The 20,053-nt window shown below is 41.3% G+C and overlaps 1 protein-coding gene across 3 annotated transcripts in view; it reads left to right on the top strand.

The window, feature by feature from the left end:
• Positions 1 to 20,053, top strand: part of CMIP (c-Maf inducing protein) — a 128,762-nt gene that overhangs the window by 31,179 nt on the left and 77,530 nt on the right. Inside the window, exon 2 of one of the 3 annotated variants that reach the window (XM_071756639.1) lies at positions 19,649 to 19,720. The exons of the other annotated variants lie outside the window; for them this stretch is intronic. Within the exon in view, the coding sequence (XP_071612740.1) occupies positions 19,649 to 19,720 (72 nt within the window). The remainder of the gene's footprint in view (positions 1 to 19,648; positions 19,721 to 20,053) is intronic. 3 annotated transcript variants of the gene reach the window in all.

Below are 20,053 nucleotides of genomic sequence, written 5' to 3'. Positions count from 1 at the left end.
AGGGGGGGGGTCTTGTATTTGGGACTCAAATCAGGCATTGATGGAGCATGGATATTTTTGGGCAATGCCATGGGACCACCTTTCTGTAGCCATTTTGTAGGGTCTTGGTGATAGTCCTGAGTGTATGTAACCTGTAGATTTACATGCAACAGGGATTTTTAAATTGTATGTTGAGTTCTTATGTCCCCAGTGCATGCACATCACATATGTGGTTAAAGGGTTGGAATTGCTCACATAAATGCTTGGGGGTAGCAGGTGATTTGCTCACTAGTTGCTTGCATGCCCCACTGAACTGCAAGCATATTAGGGAGACCACCTAAAGAAAGAAGTAAAGTTTTTAAAATACCCAGGACCATTCTTTGTAAAGCAAGTATACTTAGAAGTGTTTAAAGAGGCAGTCTGAAATTGTATTAAGATCTCCAGAGATGAAGAAGAAATCACTAATTAACAAAGCTTCTAAACTGTAGCCCATTTTGAGTCTGGACTACTTTGATTATGACCAGAAGCTTTCAGCATGTAAAGCCTTTTCAGCAACTACCAATGCTGTTGTTTTGGAGTGTTTTTTAAATTTTTGATGCTTTGACTACGGAGATGTCCCAGAAGTCTTGGCTTTCACTGAGCACCTCAGCAGGCTGGTAACCAGCCCCATCAATTTTCTCTTGCAGATCTGAGAAGTGTTAATAGGGACACTGTGAGATGATGACAGTCTTTTGGCAGGTGTTTCTCCCCATAAGCTGCTGGTTGGACTCCTTTCTGAATATTGTTTTTCTGAGTACAAATTAATAATACCTAAAACTTCCTCTAGAATTTCTCTTAAGCAAGCACTTGAAGGCCAGCTGTTGGGGGAGCATAAATTACTACATGTTGTCTTTTTGGGAGCCTTGGCTGTTTTTGTTAACAGAAGCATTATAAATCCAGTTCTATGCTAAACTTAGTCAAAAGGTTGGGAAGTAATTTAATCTGGTGAATAGTGCTGTTCATCACTAAAGGATGGGGTGTTTTCAGTAAATTCAAGTGACCTTGCTCATAAAGCAGATTTCTTAATTGAGGTGGTCTTGCATTGAAAACTATCAGACACAAAACACCTCTTTGGGAAAAAGAGGCAAGCAGTGTTTGTATAGCTGCCAGAAGGGCTCTCTGTGGTAGTGTAGTCTTCACAAAAGAAATAATTATGCAAAAACACATGCTAAGAACAACATGGCTGAGGAATTTAATTCATTAACTAAGCATAATGACCAAAGTTTGAACCCAACATGCAAGCAAGAGGCTGTTTAAAACAATTATGTATTTTAAATGGGGAGACATAAAAGGCAGCAGGAGTGTAACTTTCCTTGTAGTTTACCTGTGGCCAAAGGCTTTTTCACCTTTCTGCATGCCAGAAATGAGGTGCTGTGGAAGTTTTCTCAGTCACTACCAATCTTCAAAAGCCCCAGATTTTTATTATCTGGTTTACAGCCTTTGTTAAGGTAGGATTTGAATCTGAGCAGTGAAAGGATGAGGTCCTGGTGTTGTGTGAGAGGACTCTGCTACTATTCTTGGATGTGTGCCTTAAAGTTTTCACAGGTGATGCTGAACAATATAAAGGTGCCTGGTTCTGGACTCTGTTACTTTCCTTTTTTTGGTACCTTCTTTCTTTTCCTTCACGGCTTTTGAGACTGACCTTAGAATAATCTTCTAGTGTCTGCTTTTTTTGTGGCTGGATAATTATTTGTAAAAATGAGCAGGACTGCAGAGTTACCATGGAAGCCATGAAAATGGGATTTCTGGAGCACAAGTTGCAATGACAGGGAGACAGAACTTTTAAAAATAACCCCCTCTTTTAAGCTCCTCTTCCTTCTTTGTGAAGGAGACATGTTTTTGTTCTCACAAATGATCTACATACATAATCCATTTATGTATGGTCAGTACATTGAGCAACCTATTTTAAAGGCAGTTAAAAAAGTTATTTATTAAATCCGGGGTTTTTGTGTGTTTGTATTTATTTGTTTTTTAAAAATGGTTGGCAATATCTCAGCCTCCCACAAAATTATTTTACTAAAACTATTCCTTTCTCTAATGTATGATTTTTCAGGTTTGGCAGCAGTTGTGCTTTTGTTGTTCAACTCATGCAGCTGTAGAGTATGAGAGGCAGCCCTGGGTGCTAGAAATAACTCCTTTGGTTGTCTCTGGAGCCTTTGAGATTTGTTTCAGCCACTTCTGAGATAGGGTCACTTGTCTTCAGTGTGATGCTGTTGAAGAGGCTGTTTCATCAGTTTCTATTTGTAGTCCCTATATCATGGTGTTTCTGGGAGCCCCAGTCTTGGGACTGGTGTCTGTACAGATGGAGAGCAGAAGGACCCCTCTGTCCTCATCTCTGCACTCAGAGTGCCTTGGTCACTTTGGGCTAGGGGTCACTGGGAGGGTTTTTTCCCCTAATCCTTGTAATGGATCAGTCTAATGCCATGGCCTTGTATTTTCACTGTTACTTAAATCTTGCTTTTCCTTCTCACTGTGCTTTTTGACACCACTGAATACAGCTTCAGCTGCTCACACTCAATTTTAGAGTCTGAATGCTCAGTGTTTGTTTCAGGTTTTAAATTTATGGGAAGACATGAAGAAACCTTAAAGAGGGTAGTGCAGTTGGAAGAATGTGCTTGCCCTTTTCTTCCCTTCATCTTGGAACAGCAATAGACATTGGGTGGGCGTCTTCCCATTTTTAGGTGAGGTGTTGTGGTAATTACACCATTTAGGTGTATCCTGGATGAAAATAATGTATTACCTAACATAGAACAGTTCAGGAAACAAAATGATGCTGACAAGGCATTTTTTCCACTTATGTTTTGAGGTTGGTTGTTTGCTTCTAGAAGAATACATGTCCCTGGATAAAGGTTATTTGAAAAGAACAAAGTGTTTCAACTTCTTGGGTAACAGAACAGAAGGTAGTTCAGATTATTCCTATTTTACTGGAAAAGCCACACCAGTTTATATCTCTATAGGACACAGCTACAGTTTGTAAACCACCATGTGCAATTAAAACAGCAAATTTTTTTGTATGGGTATTTAATACAAAACTGTTAATTTTTTTCAGGCATACTGAATGCTTGTATTTTATTGCTTACTAACCAGGTTTTACCTGACATCTTGGAACGTGGTTCATAGATTCTGACCTAAAATTGGCAGGTGGTTAAAAAATGAACAAACAATACTGCTTGGGCCCCCACCCCTATCATTTGTCAGATTTGTCCTTCTGCCATCCAAATCCTGAGTTCTTGGGGCTGAGCAGTGTGGCTTCCTCATAAATCAGCTTTTTGAACAAGTGATGATCACACAGAGTGGAATTTGGTCCTGAAAAACTCCAACCTTATCATGGCTTTTAATTCCAGCTCCTACTCCTCAGGCACAGAAGGGTCAGTGGCAGACACTGTGTTCGTTATTTCCTGTTTGATTTAATTTTAGATGAACCAGAAGTGGGGTATGATTTAGATGAAAAACAGTGCCAGAGTGGTGAAGAAAGAGTTGTTGAGGTGCATAAAGAAAAGCAATGTTGTATGAAGTCCTCAATACGTAAGAAGGCTCAGTCATGGTTCCTGAGGCACAGGCAGGGATTCTGTTCACGTAATCAATTTCAGGTTAATCAGTTATTAATTCTTCTTGAATGTGAAACCTTTGAGTGGGTGTTTACTTTTGGTCACTTGCAGCTGATCTCTTAGAACATAAGTAATGTTCACATTCCTTATGATAATAACACTGTGTGTTTAGCTGAGTGAGACACCAGGAATTTCTGATTTGCAGCTGACCCTGTACGTCGTCTTCCAAACAGTATTTATTTTCTCTTTCCATCTTGGTTTCTTCCTCTGTCAAACATTATTAATCTTTAACTCTTTGCACAATACATAATGGAAGTATTAATCACTGAATGTTCTTGCAGTGGGCTTGTCTTCCATGGAGTCACTTCCATGGGTGTACTCATGTCACAGTCCTCTGATGGAGAAGGCAGTGACTGAGGGGTGAGACATCAGGAGCTGGAGGAGGTGCTGAGCAGAGGCTGGCTCAGCAGGAAGTGGTTGATGAGTTACGAGCCTTACAGGGTGAAGATGAAACTTGAGTTACAGTTGGAGCTTGCAAATACGAGAAAGGCTTTACAGGTGAAACTGTAGCATTATTTATTTTCACTTCACAGAGCTCGGCTTGTCCTTGTGTCCAAAAACAGAGTCCTAACGTGAAATACAATAATGCAGTCTGCTGTTCCTAAGTTAATTCCCAGGAGGAAAAGGCAATGGGGAAAGAAAAAAAGAAAAAAAAAAAAAAAGGAAGCAATTAATAATAATTTGAATTCAAACCAGCTTTTCTTGGTCAATATTTGTTTCAAAACTGCCGCTCCAAACAAGAAACCCTGTGCTAGGAGTAGAAATTCAAAAGCAAAGTGGTCACTGTACATGTGCAGTTTAAACTCTTGCTGTGGCCTGTTCCACAGTTTCCAGGTTGTGCCAGGGTTCCTTTAGTTCTGGCCTTGAAGATTGTTTTACTGTGGAAGGAGAAATAAGGACCTTAAAACCAGAGTATGCTAGAAGTATCTTCAAACCTGAAAACTTAACGTGCCTTTTGGTTAAAAGGTTTTTATTGCTTACTTCTGTTTTTTAATTTTATTTTTTTTTAATTTTGATGTAGCTTAAGGGATTTTGTAGTGGAACTGATCTATGTGGTATTTCTTTCTCTGCAGAGGAGCAATGAGTTGCTGGAGGCTGGAAAAGTATTACAGGGGAAATCACTGTATTTCCCTGTTCTTCAGAACTTCACTAGAGGTACATTGATGGACAGGGCTGGAGGAAAAGGACAAAATGGGCATTTGAGCTCATCAGTAGGGATTTCTTATGCTCCCTCTCTGCCAGGGAATAATGGGGGGCAAATCTAGCAATGGATGTTGGGAGAGATGTAATCTGAGATTATTTAGTGAGGTATTATTGTGGACTGAGGGAGACTGGGTTATGAATCTGCTGTGAGGACATTTCTACATAGATAAGTTATTGCAAGGTAAGCAGGGGTAAGAAAGTACAGTTAATTAGCTCCTCCTGCATGATCTCATTTGGGCATGAGTAAGACCTTTATAAAAGCAGGAAATTGGACAGAACAAAGCTTTAACCTGAATCCCCATGTTTTCACCTTTACAGCTATGGAGGGCTTGCTTCTGTTCTGTTTTATCAGGGTCTGAGAGAGGGAAACCTAGATTGCATGTTTGTTTGCTTTTCTTTTTATCTTATTTAATTTATACTTTTTGTGAACACAAAAAGATTGCCACAGAATAGTTTGAAAATGAAAAGTGGGATTGTCTGCAGTGAGAATAATGTTGCTTGTACCTCTGAATAAAAATTTCTTGGGTGAATCAAAATTCTCCTGCAGGATAGGAGCAAGAAACAAAAATAATGCTTAGATAAGTGGTGTGCTTGTGTACAGGAAGGAGAAAGGAGAATCACAGGGACAGACTGGCTCATAAGTCAAAATGCACTTTTAACTTGAGATTCTTCTGCTAATAAAGCAGTCACCAAACTTTTGATCTGGATGGAGCCCTGGCAGTAATTACTTGCATGTATGGTACAATCATTGCTGCTGCTCTCACAGCTATTCTTGAAAAGAGTTGGATGTTTTTGTGTTAGATATCTATTACTGCTCCCTCTGTTTTCTAGGCATAGCATAACACTATTTTGTGGGAGTATTGATTTTTAGTGGTATTGATACTGCCTGTCTGGCTTCTGGTGCATCTTAGGATCCAGCAAAATTTGTTGTTATTTTTGTCAATCGAATTACATATTTTGAAGTGATATTTTTGTGCACTTTCCCTCTAGTGACCTAGAAGATGTTAAAGCATTCAGGGTTTAAATAAATTAACTGCCAGCATGTTCTCTCATGTGTGCACCTCAGGTCACACCTGGTGCAGGTTTTGTTCTCTCTAGGAATGTCTCTTTTTTACACAGGCACCTTTTAGTGAGAGGTGACTCTGCAGTGACCGGTGGCAAAGTCCTGGCCTGGTGGTGTGTGCATTCTATGGGGAAGCTTTGTGTGTGCCTGGAAGTTAAGTGCTGCAGAGCTGTGTCACCTCTGTCCCCTTGTGAATCTGTCCCCAAGGATTTGTGCCACCTCACAATTCTGACAAAATGTCAGCTCGCTGTGGTTCCACTTATCAGTATTCTTGTTGGACCATTTACATCAGAGGTCAAAGAGTAAACTAGTGATGGAGGTTCAAATATCACAGCTTCTTGAATGCAAGGCTCAGACTCAGGACTGGAGGACTGAATGTGCTGTATTGCTATGTGTGTAGGGGCTGCTCTGTGGTGAAACAGGGTGGTGACCTCATGGTGACATCTTCCACCTGCTCATATTTGTTGTTCAGGTTCACCTTTGAAACCAAGTCATTAGTCTGAATTCTGTTGTGACAACTGGAGTGTAAACAGGCTCTTAATCTCTCTTCAATAGGGATGCTGGAAGGCTCTTTTATGTCCAGAGTGATTGTTTAACTGCTTCTCTCTTTTCAAAGTGTAGCACAAGTCAAACCCAGCAAAGTTCATCAGTAGTTCAGAAGCTGAAGGAAGAGGCCAGAGGCAGTGGTTTAGGGCCCCCCTCTGCCCAGTGTTACCAGTGAAACTTGTCCCATGGAGAGAGTATCAACATTTTGCCTTGGGCTGCCTGGCTGAGCAGTTGGCCAAGAGCTGCTGATGCCCTGGGACTGTGTCTAAAAGGTAGGGACACAGCAGTGTAGCCAAAGAAAGTGCATGAAAAGGAGTAGTTAAGAAAAGAGAGATACCAGGAACCGAGCTGAGAACTCACTCCTTTCCTCCCCTTTCCCTGTCCTCAAAGCAGAAATGTAGGAGAGGGGTTTTATACAACCTTAGAGCAAAACAGTTCCATGAAAAGACAGTTAAAAAACCCTCTCAGTAATTTTAAATGTACTTAAATGCCATGCTGAGTAATGTGCTGAAAGTGGGCCATTTTGTGCAGAAACACAGAATAGCAGAATCATAGCTATAAAAAGCTGGTTGTGTTGTAGATACTCAGGTGATGCCAAAACCTGGTGGTCAGCCACTCCCTCTTACTGTTGAGATAAATTGCAGAAGTTCCTTTAAATTGCATTGAACATTCTGAGACAGTTTTTTGAGGACTGGGCTACCAAAGCTTCATGCTGCTACCCATGTTCTGCTTGTTACTCTGTGCCTTCCAGTAACCTACTCTTGCAGCTTGTGGCTTGTAAGGTCTTTTGCCACCTTGAACTCAAAACCTTCTATGTAAGGTAATTTTACAGTTGGGGCCAAATTACAGAGAACTCTGCATCCATTGCCAGTTTGTCTTGATCATCATAAACAGTAAAATGTGCCCTCTGACAGCCCTTTCTACGTAAGACCAGAATTGATGCATGTAAGTGCTGCCACAGAAGTCAAAACCAATGCCCTTTTTTTTAATAATTTGGGTCCTCATCTCTTTGGGCTGATTTGCCTCTCATGGCCACTGGAAAGTTTTATTCCTTGATCTCTTTACATTATAGGTTTGGAGTACGTATCAGATTTCCAATATTTGGATATCTTTGGGGAGGCACACTTTTCTTCTCTTACCATGTCTTTAATCTTCCACTGTTGGATATAAAAATGCACAACTGATCATGGGAATAGCAATTGATCTTATAGTACAGATTAAAAATAATTGATCTGAAACAGAGGCCAGATTATGAGTATTTTATCTTTGTTTTGGAAAGGTGTTTCTAAGTATCAGTATCTGATTTATGCCATGGAATGGTTACTTGTTTTAAATCTAAACACTAAAACAAATTTCTAGAGTTATGTGCCAGCAGAAATTGAAACACTGGTTTACTGCTGGTGTTGCATTTGCAACTAATTGCATTGTGGATACTAAGAAATGAGTAGCTCAGCTTGACTTCTTGGCACTGCAGAATTTATACCCTGGTTAGTAATTTTGAAGACTTGCTTGCAAACAATGGTTCAATAGGCTCACTCACAAAATTGTGTGGGTAGTGATGTCAGAAAAATTTACCAGCTGTGTGTTACCCAGAAGCCTAAATCTTCTGCCTAAGAAATGTAAGGAGGATGGGAATGGGAACTGAAGTGATCTATGGGCTTTGTAAGAATGCCAGTTAGGAGAAACTGAAGGAGATAGTAATTTGATTTTTTTGCTAACAGAAAGCTAATGTTAGAAAATTGAGTGATTGGATGTATTTTTAATAGTTCTCTAAATCTTGACCAGTACATTATATCCTATGAAAGGGACATTTGAAATGATTTGGCTTGCTATTACACTCTATAAATTTGAGTAAGCATGCTAGCAATTAGCTAACACAAATAAAATAGATAATACAGGAGTACAGGTTAGTAAAAGCATTGCCAAAGGAAAAACAGAATAAAAAGGAAAAATTGAAAGTAAATATCTTTAAAAGGTAGTTGGAGCTATTATCTTCAACCCTTATTAACTGCTTTCCCTTTCACCCTATTTAGAAGTGTCTTGCCTCAAAGGTAATTTGTTTCATACTCATCCAACATTAATGGTATTCATTTTTAATTAATTTAACAGTAGCATTGTCCATCTGTCAGTGCAAACCTAATCTGTTAAAAAGATAAAATCAACATGTCTACAAGTTCATTGCAGGTCAGGAAGCAGCAGTTGTGTACATGCATTCAGAGTTCTCTATTTAATAATGCAAAGACGTTTATGCAAGTACCCAAGTGCAGAGACTTCTGAAACTGGATGTGCCTCAATGTGGTGATGCCAAATGGGAGATGAAGTGTCCCACCTCATGGTTTGAGTGCATCTAAAGCTGATAATCTCCTTGGCCAAAATCTGAAGCTGGTCTCTTATACAAATGCCCAGTTTTTCAGCAGCGTGGAACCCACTGGAGATGCTGATGAAGGGCTACAGAATGCTCAGTGCTTTTCAAATTTGACTTCTAGTTCTGTATCCTTATTTGGAGCACCACCCCCCAAGTTTGGATTACAAAAGGCATTTTGAATGGAAACAATTGCTGGATGTGCTTGGCTTTTGCACTTTTAAAAGTTGGCTGTGTAGTTGTGACTGGAGGAGCATATGGATCCGTGAGAACACTAATGCTGTAATGAAAATGTTACTTGTGCTACAGCAGGTTGAGTACTGCTCTCTGTTAAAGTGTTTCAAAGACAGAGAAACATTTAAAAGCTATTCCAGTTTCCTATTTGGATGCTATAATGTGCTTTTGAACCACAGTTAAATTCAGCACTGTGTTTTTGGTTCAGACAGAGATAAGCATCAGCAGCCTAAGGAGAACATTTTCCTTTGCTACAACTGGAAGTGTCTGAGTGGCTCAGTGTGTCTGTTCTGCACACAGGTACCTGCTTGGTACCTAAAACAGTGGGCAGATATGGTCTTAAGATTCCTCAGGTATTTTCACTTTTGCAATGATCTGCACCAGCAGCAGTTTAAAGCTGGCTCTTGAATCTCACCACCCTGCTCCAGGTTTGAACTGTGTTTGACTAACCCAGTGAGACTTGCAGGGAGGGATTTTATGGATTTGGATATGGATTTGGTTGTTCATTCTTCTCTAAATCTGTGCTCAGGAGAAAATAGCTCATGTTGTTCTTAACACAGTGCAAGGATGGATGCTGCAGGTCACAACTCTTCAGCTCTGGCTAACCAGCTGAGTATGTCCTGTGAAGCCAAATCAAATGCTTGAAAATCAAGTCAAATCAAGTGCTGCATAGAAAAATAGATGCTAAGTAGGAACAAATACTCTATAATATAAATCTATGTACAGAAATGAGATCAAGTTTACAAGTGAAGCAGGATTGAGTCTGAGAAAAGGAAATGTGTGAATCTAGGGGGTTGCTTTGTCTCTTAGAGGATGGTGCTGTGATAGCAATGAGGTGTTTCTCAGCTGCTGGAAAAGGCCATGGGTGCACTGACAAAATCTGTCAGCTGAAAGGTTGTCTCTGTCCAAGGCTGCAGCTCCTCAGGCTGGTCATTCCCACCCCCACACCATCCTTTGCTTGGGTGGTCCAGCTGTTTACAGGCAGCCTGGTGAGTGAGGTCAAGAAAGTAATCAGTGCTGAAAAAAAAGGAAGAGGGATTATTTTTGGCCTGGATCAGTTCCCTGATCCTATTTACCTTCCAGCAATGCAAATGGTTGAGCTTCCCCAGTTGAGGGGGAAATGGTAAAGGAAAAATGGGATGCAGAAGGAGGGAAAGGGTTAGCTCACAGCTCTGCCCAAGAGAAATAATCCATTGTCACTGATTGTGGGTTAAATAAAGAACTTCAAGGCTGGCTTCTCACCAGAGGTTTATTTTATGTTGTGCTGGCTCACGTAAGCTATAAAGTGGCTCTATCACATTGGTTTTCCAAACACCAAAGGCTCTTAAAAAATAAAACTGATTTGATCAGCTCATTGAATTTTGGTGCTTAGTTTATAGCAAAATCAGAGCTTTGGCTACGTAGCATCCACCCAGTTCAGCTGTGCTAGGACAGGTTCAACCTTATGAACTTCAGTATAGGTCTATGTTCTTGCCATGCTGTTTCTGTAAAGATTATAGATTAACCAGAGTTTTGTGATAACTGTGGTTTTATTACTGTGAATTTTTAGAACTAAAACATTGCTTGAATTCTCCCTTAGGAAAAAACCCCAAAAATTAAAAACCCAAACAAAAAACCCAAGTCATCTAGGGATGACTGAAAACTGAAGCAGGGGGTTTATACTCCTTGCTCTGTCACTTCCTCAGCCTTTTGCCATTGGGACCCAAATCACAATGAGGGATGTGGTACCTGGCAAACCACCTACCAGTCTGCTCCAGAGAGGCATAGCTCTTCAGTTGCAAGTTGAAATGCCAGGTACATTAAACTGAATGTCTCCATGCTGCTGGGAAAGGTGTGGTGCAATCTGTGTGTGCATGTTCCTTTCTTTTTTTTTTTTCTTTTTTTTTTTTTTTTTTCTTTTTCTTCTTTCATCAGGTAATATATGTTTTGGAAGCAAGACTGCAATTAGAGAGGATTACCTTGTTGATTGGTTTTCAGGCTTGCTGTTTCATCAGGCCTCGAATTGTGAAAGTAAAATGTAAAGGTGAGTCGATGACCTGGTATCCCAGGAAATGTCTCCCTGAGCTCAGATCAGGTTAAGGATTCCTCTCTGGACTGCAGAGGAGAAAAGCAGATTGTACCAGCCTCTGTAGCTGCAAATCATAGCACAAGTTGTATGTTCATCCTAAAATACCCCAAACAATACCCAAGACGAGCTGGCATGTTGTACCAGCCTTTTAGCTAAAAAGCTAAAACTTTTTGTTTTAAAGTCGTGGATTTTCTTAACAAGGGTATTGCTGGGAGCTGCTAACTAGTTAGATCTCTTTTTCAAAAGAGGAAAGTGTTTCTAGTTACAGAGCTAACTTCATCTCCACTGTTCATTGTTTGGAAACTGCTCATTTGTTGCAAACTCCACGGTGAAGTACCTACACTGAGACCAGCCAAGTTTCTCTTAATATGCAAGTCTGACACAAATATATCAAACTTGAGCTCTCTGACTTGCTAAGATGGACTCTCTACTGCCTTTCCAAGCCTGGTGCCATGTACCATGCAAAGATTTGGAAGTTTTAACCATAAATAAGTAAAGAAATGGTGGGCCAGTGAAAGCACGTTGAGTAGCAGATTTTTTTTAATGCCTTTCCTCAGGTGGTTGTCTCAGCCAGTGCGGAAGGATTTGCAGATATTTATGGAGTTTGGGCCCTGAGCTAGCCCATATTCTTCATCAGCCAGTATAAATATCTGCAGTTCTGTGAAAAGACAGTGTGTGGTGGATCTGTCCCTAGGCTGGCTCTGTGATGAAGTGACATGGTGGGGACTTATTTTCTGAAAGTGCTCTGATAAGGTGAAATGGTTTGCCTGGTGGCAACAGCCCTGTGGTGGAAGGTGACTTCACACGGGAACGTTCAAAGAGAGACAGCTCAATTTCTCTGGCTTCACTGCCACTGTCTTTCACTGAGCTGAGAAATTGGCATCTGTATTTTTTGCTTTCAGTGCCAGCATCAGCTGCCAGGAACTGGGTAGGGCTCTCTGATGACCCAGAGGAAACCCAAAAGGAGCAGAGAAGAGTTGTTAATTACTGCAGGTAGACAAGACAAATCAGATTCTGGGCGACCACCCATGGCCTAAGCACAGTAGTGAAGATCTGCTTGGGCAGGGAGTATTTTACTGTCTTTGACCCTATAAACAAACTTCAGTCTTTTTTGACACAGTAAGACATATGTTTCATTCACCTCCTGGGAACCATTCCCTTGAAATACGAGCAGAGAATTCGTTTTGTGTATTCCAGTATCTGCTGAACTATTGGACATATTCACAGTCTTTTCAGCACTGAATTGTTTTGGTTTTTGGCAGAGTGAGAGAAACAAAGCAAACGGACTTGATGTGAATGCTGCAATGTGGTGTGGCATTCTGACATTCTCATCAAATGGCTTTTGATAAAAGTCTGAGCTGATGAAGGTCACAACCTGCGTAATAGATCTCCCAGCAAACTCATGTTCTGGGACTATTAAACTCCTCCATCAGCTCTGTTCAGAATAGCTCTCTGCATCACTTTCAGTCCAGTCCTTTCCTCCTGCTCCACTTTCTTCATGTCACATGCCATTAACCAGGTCAGGGCAGGCGGAGATGAGTTCAGCATCCTGGGTCTTCCCACATATGGGAAGATTTGGATTTGCACAAAGGTTGCACATAAACAAGATACTCTTTCTTTGTGGAATGCTATCTCTGGTTTAATTTATGGATTATGTTTGAGTCCAGCTTATGCTGATGTGAACAGTCTGCAGAGTACCAAGCAAAAAGAGCAGAGAAGATCGAAGGGCATGACCAGAAATGTGTGGTGTTCTCTGTGACTGCCAAGTTTGTAAGGAAATTTGGTGATTGTAATTTTTGTTGGTCGTTATAAGAAAGTCTTAGCATTTTAGAAGAAAGCATCTTTTCCAGCAAATTTGATGGTTGATTACATTTGGCATGGAAGTAAGAAAGGCTTTTATGATAGTTTGGAACATACTGAATTCAGTCCTTTCAAGTACAACAAATTGTCATGAGGTGTTTTTTAAAAAACTGTATTTATTTAATATTTTCACATAACTGTCCAGTCATACTTTTCTTTATTCAAAACAACGTCCATATTTATACCATTTCCACTTTATCCAGTTCTGAACATTGACTTTGGATGAAGTACATTAGAAATAAATTTGGGAAGAATTATCCACCGTTTCACACACACCTGGGGTGTGTGCCCTTTATTATGAAATGCGTTAACAACAGAGGAGTTGGGTGGAGACTGCCATCATTTTACTGTTTAGTGTGTAAATAGTAATTACAAATAGAACTTGAACATCTAGTGATTTCTAATGATATTTGTCTTAGAGTGATCTGTGCTTTTATGACTGTAAGGATGCAAATGGTGCTGAAGATCCTCTCTTCATCTTCACAGTCTTTAGGGTGGATGTATAAGTACTTGTATGTAGGAGAGAAAATTGCTTGTTGAGGCCTCATCTTATATTCTTGGTGTAAATAGTCTTGTAGTCTCATTTTCTTAATTGTTCTGCTAACAGCTGCCATCCTCTGAACAGGGAGCACTGGAGCATCCAGAGAGGTGGGAGGAGGGAGAATGTCCCATGCTGGGTGCACTTGTGCCATCATTGCTTATGTTCATTTCTGCTTTGGTTGTGAGTGCAAATCTTCACATCTCTTTTGGGTATTTTCATCCAAGGATGTAAAAAAACTAACGAATAGCTCCTTTTACAGTGAAGTTTTAATAGCCCAGTTTAATTGAGGGGAAACTGATATGCTGGAAGATAAGCCCTGGAAGTGAGGGACTGGTTGGGTGACTCCAGTGCTGAGTGACTGGGTTAAAGTATTTGTGAACCATTTTCAGAGGAGCTTATGTATCTACTTCGGCTGGTTGTGATGGGGATTTCAGGAGTTTGTTTCTTAGATGGCTTTTTGGCTGAAATGAGTGTGAATGTCTAGTCATAAAGAATTAGTGGGAAATTCCAAAAATGTTTGATTGCAAGAAGCTTGGTCATATCTCAAGTATTTGATAGATCAGAGTGTGAAGCACGGTTCTGTGCATTAAATACAAATGAGTCTTTCTGATTTCTGTTTGAGTTTTCAATCTTTGTTTTAGAAGGTTGAATGAACAAGGTAATCAATTTAACTTGCTGATTACCTTGAGGTGTCTTCTTTATTCATCACATGCGTACACGATCTACTCCCCTCTTGCCCTCTTTTTTTCTTCTTTTACAGGCTAACAGTAGTTTTACTGACCACATTTTATTTGGGTGTTTTGATGAGGTTTTGGTTAATTGCAGGCCTAGAAATTTCTTGTCCTGAGATCTCTGATCTGTCTATCACACTCGTTGCTCATTTGATTCTCTGTCAACGCCTTGCAGTTCCTACTGGGATTTCTGACACATGGAATTTGAACTCATTTATCTTTTGCACAGAAAACTTAGTTAACTTTTTGCTGGAGGCTGACAGCAAGGACAACAACAAAAATAATCTCCAATCAACAACTTTTACAACAACTTGGGCAGGAAGCAACACCCATGCTGTGCATTTACCAACCAACCCTCAGACCAGGCATGCAGCCATTTCCAATCACGCAGCAATTGATTTTTTTTTTAGAGGCAGCAGCTGTGAGCAAGTGGGAACCCTAATACATGTCTCAGCCTCCTGGGGTGGGTCTCTCTTCCTTTGTTTGCTGACAGGCAGTGCTGACCTTCACATAATTTCTCTCCTCTTCACACTGACCTCTAAAGGACGACAGCGATTCATAATAGAAACATCCCAAAAATGTAGAGCTAGATGTAGAAGGGTATCATCCATGTTTCAGGCCTGGATATTTTCTGGGGGAAAGGGGTAATTTCTGAGGACAGCCAGTGGGATTTGGCCATTGACCTGCAGACCTCTGCTCCACACACACTGCTGTGCCTGTTTTCATAGGTGAGGTGATAAAGACTCCTTCTTAGTGAGTCTATTGATGAATTTAATTTGTCTTCACTGTGGTGCTTCTGCCAGTGGGTACTTTGTACTTTTAAAAAAAGAAGCAAACATGCCATGTTAGCTACAGTAGATAAAGCAACTGTGTAAATATACAGTAACCACACTTTTGAGGCCCTTTGTTGAAACAGCCACATTTATGAATGATGCCCGTGTTCCTCAGCAACCAGCCCTGGTGCAGGAGTTCTGCCTTTCAGTTCTGCTTGCCTGCCCACCTCTGCCTTTCTGGCTCAGGTTTCCTGGCCACCTGTGGAGGAGGAGGGGTTTCTGCCTCTCTTTTTTTTCTTTAAACTCCTCAGACAAGATTTCTCTGGGATAGCCTGTTGGTGGCTGATCTTTGTGGATCAGAATTGGGTGGTGGGGAAGCACCCCATCCTTGTGGTGTGCACCATCCAGTCTGCTAGTTCAGATGTGTGTGTGAATGGGCAGGGTTGGTTCCTTGTTGTAGCTCTAGGCTCTGGTGCTGGTCCTTTCCCAGTTTTGTAGTTTTTCTTTGCAGATTTGTCTTTTTGGTACAAAAGGAAAGGTCTAGCAGAGTCCTAGAGGAGCCGTGAGTGTAGACGCTGCTGTGAGGATTTGAATGAATGCAAGAAGCCCTCTTTCGTGTATCTTTTTCCTTGAATTAAAATCAACATTTATAACATCAGGTGGCTTTCTTAGGTAGTTAATCAGGGTGTGATTGCAATGTCCCTACAAACTTCCCTGATAATAGTGTCCTGGCACTGCAGCTCCATCCAGGTCAGCCAGTCCCTGGTGTAAATGGCAGCAGATCACCGTGTCCCTCTGTCCTGAGTCAGAAGGAGAAATGAAAAGAGAGGGAGCAGTCATTTGGCTGCAGAGGAAGCAGAGTGCTGCTTTTTTTGCCTGCTGACTCCTGGGCTGCACCACAGGCTCCAGCACATGGATGGAAGATGTTGAGCTCCCGTGGGACAGCAGGGAGTTGTAGATGTTCGAGCTCCTCAAAGCAGCTGCTCTTGAGTGGGGCTTTCAGATTGCAGCCTGGTGCTTTTCATCTCCTCCACAAGGAATGTTTAAGTGCACCACAGGCACACACAGGATAATGTGTTGGTTACCCATGTTTGCAAGAGCTGCAAATTTTTTGTTGTTGTTCCTTGTATAAATACTAACAGATGTAAGCAGTGGACTCCATGAAAGATTGACATGAGGAGTGGAGGATTTGCATTTAAAACCTATCTAAGTATACCAACACAAATAAACATTATAACAAGGGGCAGGCCATAAACAGCATTGGGAGAGTGCTCTGTCCTTTAAGGACTCTGCTCTTTTATCTTCCCTATTTTGCTCTCTGACAGATGCCAAATGCAGGAATGGAGGATTTCAGTGGTGGTTTGTGCAGCTGGTGTATACAACTGCATCTCTAACAGGATATTTTTCATTTTCCCAGTGCCAGGCCTTTGAGGAAAGTCTTGTTCTGTCATCTTCCTTTTAGTTTAATGTTCTTTAGAATTTAATGGTGTTGAAAAAGGGAGGGGAAAAGAAGGGAGTGCAGTCTTACACAGTTGTGTATTTTGTGGAACACTGGCTACAAAAGATATGATTCAATTCCCTCCACATAATGTGAGGGAGCACTTATATAGTTAAAGATACCTGTGACACACATGGGCTGGCAGATGCAACAACCTCCAGTAGTCCTGAGCACTTCTTCATGGGCCACTTGATCCCAAATGGCACTCATCATTTGGGCTGTTGTCTGGGGAAAAGTTTTGGAAAAAGTTCTTGCAGCATCTTTGTCACCTGTGGGCAAAGCATCCTTTCAGCCTTATTGATTTGTTGTTTAAGAAGAGATGACTGTTCAGTGCCTTTGTTTTCCAGTCAAAAAAGTAGGGGTGATACTCATCAGAGCTGCTACCAGGGAAGTTTGGCTGGGTCAGAAGTGAGACAGACCTTTTTCTGTTTGTTCTGCATTTATGTACTCTCTGTCCTTACAGTGAGGGGAAATTAAGTTTGCTCTGATTCTTTTAAGTGGTTGGCAGGATTTGCACCTCGTTGCAAATCATAAAATAAATTCCCTTGTGGTTATGCTGCTTTTTTTTAACTTAAATTGTCTTCTGCTGCCATTTAACCAATAATTTGAGTAACAGCTGACATATTTGAGATAGAGGAGAAAAAACCCTTAACACTTAGGGCTCCTAGAGAGACTTCTGCATAGCATTTTCATTTTGTGTGTGCCATCTTAATGCAATTGGAGATCATCCAGACAGGCATTAATTCTTTGAGAAGTAGGAAAGATTAAGCAATTATCTGTGTCCATTTTCCTACGTTTTTACCATATTGCTAGCCTGAAAAATGGTCTTACCTATGGTTTTGTCTCTATAACAGACAAGTAAAGAGCTCTGTATGGATTGCTTCACAATTTTTCCCCATTCCCCCACACGTCCTAATAAATTTGAGCCTACTAAAATTAATAACTTCTGGGAGGATTCACTGAGATTGACTTTTAAATTTACTTTTAAATTGCTCTCTAGAAACATAGTTTGGACCATGCCAGCCAGTGCTAAGACCCACTTTGAAAAAATCAAAGTGGTAACATCAATCTGTGCTCCATTTGTTTTGTGTTGTCCCTCTGCAATTCTGGGAGCCGGGGACAAGGAACAGATGATGAGGGGACCATCTCTTCTAGAGAAGCGTGGGGGAAGCAGCAGTTGCTTCTGCATTTCTTGGTCACTTCCTGAGCAGAAGAAGCTGCCAGTTTCTTCATACCTCCAGCAAGCAACAGGAATCCTTTGTAAACATCCCAGCTCCCTCTGTGCAAAGGTGCAGGGGTAGAGACCAAGGGCTGCGCCGGACCAAGCATCCGAGCTGCTCAGCCATTCATTTCTTCCCTTGCTCCTGTCTCCTCTTCCAGGAAACCAAGGCTGCCTCTGTTTATCTGCACCCTCCCCACAGGGGAAAAAGCCTTGGGCTTCAGTTTCCACTTCAAAGGCAGCGTTGGCTGCTGCGTTGGAGATGGAGCCTGATAATTTTGGTTATGAGTGGCTGGTATGTTCCTATGGCTGGAATTCCTGCTGGTGGAGAGGATTTGCAGGCAGCTTTGCCAAATGATGTCATCTGTGTGCAGTGAGGGCAGAGGGCTGGAAAAAAGTCTCCTTGCAGGGCTCTGCCCTTGTGGTGAGACCACCTCTAAGAGATCCCGTGCCAGTCATTTCTGGGCTTCACCACAGCTGCTCTTTGAAAAGGAGCCAGCTGCTGCCAACTGTGATGGTGGTTTTATGCTGTGTCTACTTGTAATTGAAATCAGGGAAACCTGTGGGATTTTGTATGAAGAAAAAGGAAGAAATGTGTATGTTGCTTTATCACTGCATGCCACTCTAAAGCCAGTCCCTTGTGTACCTCTTTTAAGAGAAACCATTTGGCCCAATCTAACTGGTATGTGCAGCCATATTTTTAGATGTCCAGGGAGGTAGCACTGGAAGAAATTGACAAGTTGGGTTTTGGGTGTTGGATGCAGCAGCTTGTGCAATAGTACAGCTACTCAGAGGATCTCTGGAAGAGTAACTGTGCTTGCTCATTCTGTGGTTAGAGTACAGGAAGTTTGTGTTGGTGTGTGTGGTGTTGGGTTCTTTTGTTGTTGTTGTTGTTATTTTTTTATTTAGAAAAGGTTTTGGTAAAGTAATAGATAGGTCATAGGAAATGACACAGCTGCTAGTTAATCCCTAGGTTTGTCCTCTGCAAAACCAGAGTGCAAATGTGTGTCTTACTTTTTGGAATCAAGACCACCCTGTCTTTATTTTGAGCCTTGGAGAGAAGTGATCTAAAGTTTTAATTACACTTTCCAGCCACGTAAATTGCAGAGATAATTGTATACATCAGCATTGTCTGACCTAGTTCTGCTGCTGTGCCTTTCATCTGTGGATCTGCAAGTGCCTTACAAAGAAAATTCCGTCATATTAGAAGATGAGGAACCTGTGGCACAGAGAAGCAAAGTGAATATCCAGCCAGGCAGTGACAAAACCCCAAGGGGAAGCAAGGTCTTGAGTCCCAGTGACAAAATAGCACTCAATCTTTTCACAAGTGCCCACTATTAGTGACTACTTATGTACCCTAATGCTACGTGCTGTGTAATTGCATGCCCATCTTTTTGTGGCAGATCTGTCTGGTATTTCTTCTCCTAACTGAATAAATACATGTAGTTTCCACCAAAGCTTCTCAATTTTTGCTATAGCTCGTGGTTCTGCAGGTTCCTGTTGCATCTAAGTTAGGTGTGTATTTTCCATTGCATTTTTTTTTTAATACCTCCTATTCTATCAAGATTTGGCAGTGGGATAGTAAAGGAACAACGGGAGTAATTGCATTTAATTTTCTGCTCCCTTTTTTCACAAAGTGGCTGCTGAAATCGTGGTTTCACTGACATATTGATATGTGATGTAGGTAAATAATCCAACATATGGTTAGCCAAGGCTTTGCTTGTCTAAGTGGAGAGTGATTTTTAGATGCAATGCTGTTTTGCTGTGTGTAAGCTGATTTTTTTTCTGAAATTGAAACCAAGAGAGGACTTTCTGATAGGAATCAGTGTCAGTTGCACATTGCTGTGAAATGTAGCTGTTTTAGTCCTGATGAAAGATGTTTGTTTATCTGCTTCCACAATCAAATCTTTCTGTTTATCTACAGAGCTGGAGTATAAACAGTGTATCTCCCACTACTACACATCCCATCCCTCGCTCTCTGGGGACAGCATGCAAGGTCAGAGGTGCTTTAACACTCCTAACCCAGTTTTATCTTTGGCTTTGGTTCTGCTCATCACTGACAGTCCATGCCAAGCACTGCTGTGGTTCTCACCAGTCTCTTTCCTACAGAGGCAAACGTGTGGTGGCTTTGTGTTTGCTCTGTTCCAAGATTTTAGCACAAAGCAATTAAGTGGGACAGACAAAGAGATTTTGATGCTGAATGACGTGACTTCCCTTCTGTTCATTGATAGCCAGCTGTCACTTTGCAAAGCCCCAGTGTTGCCTTCCTAACAAGAGCTTTCAGAGCCAGAGCAGGAATGCAAATGCTGTCCCCTCTCCTAGGGGGTAT

Source organism: Heliangelus exortis, chromosome 13 (genome assembly GCF_036169615.1).
Source record: "Heliangelus exortis chromosome 13, bHelExo1.hap1, whole genome shotgun sequence".
NCBI classification, from domain to species: Eukaryota; Metazoa; Chordata; class Aves; order Apodiformes; family Trochilidae; genus Heliangelus; species Heliangelus exortis.
This window is presented reverse-complemented; position numbering and strand designations above follow the sequence as displayed.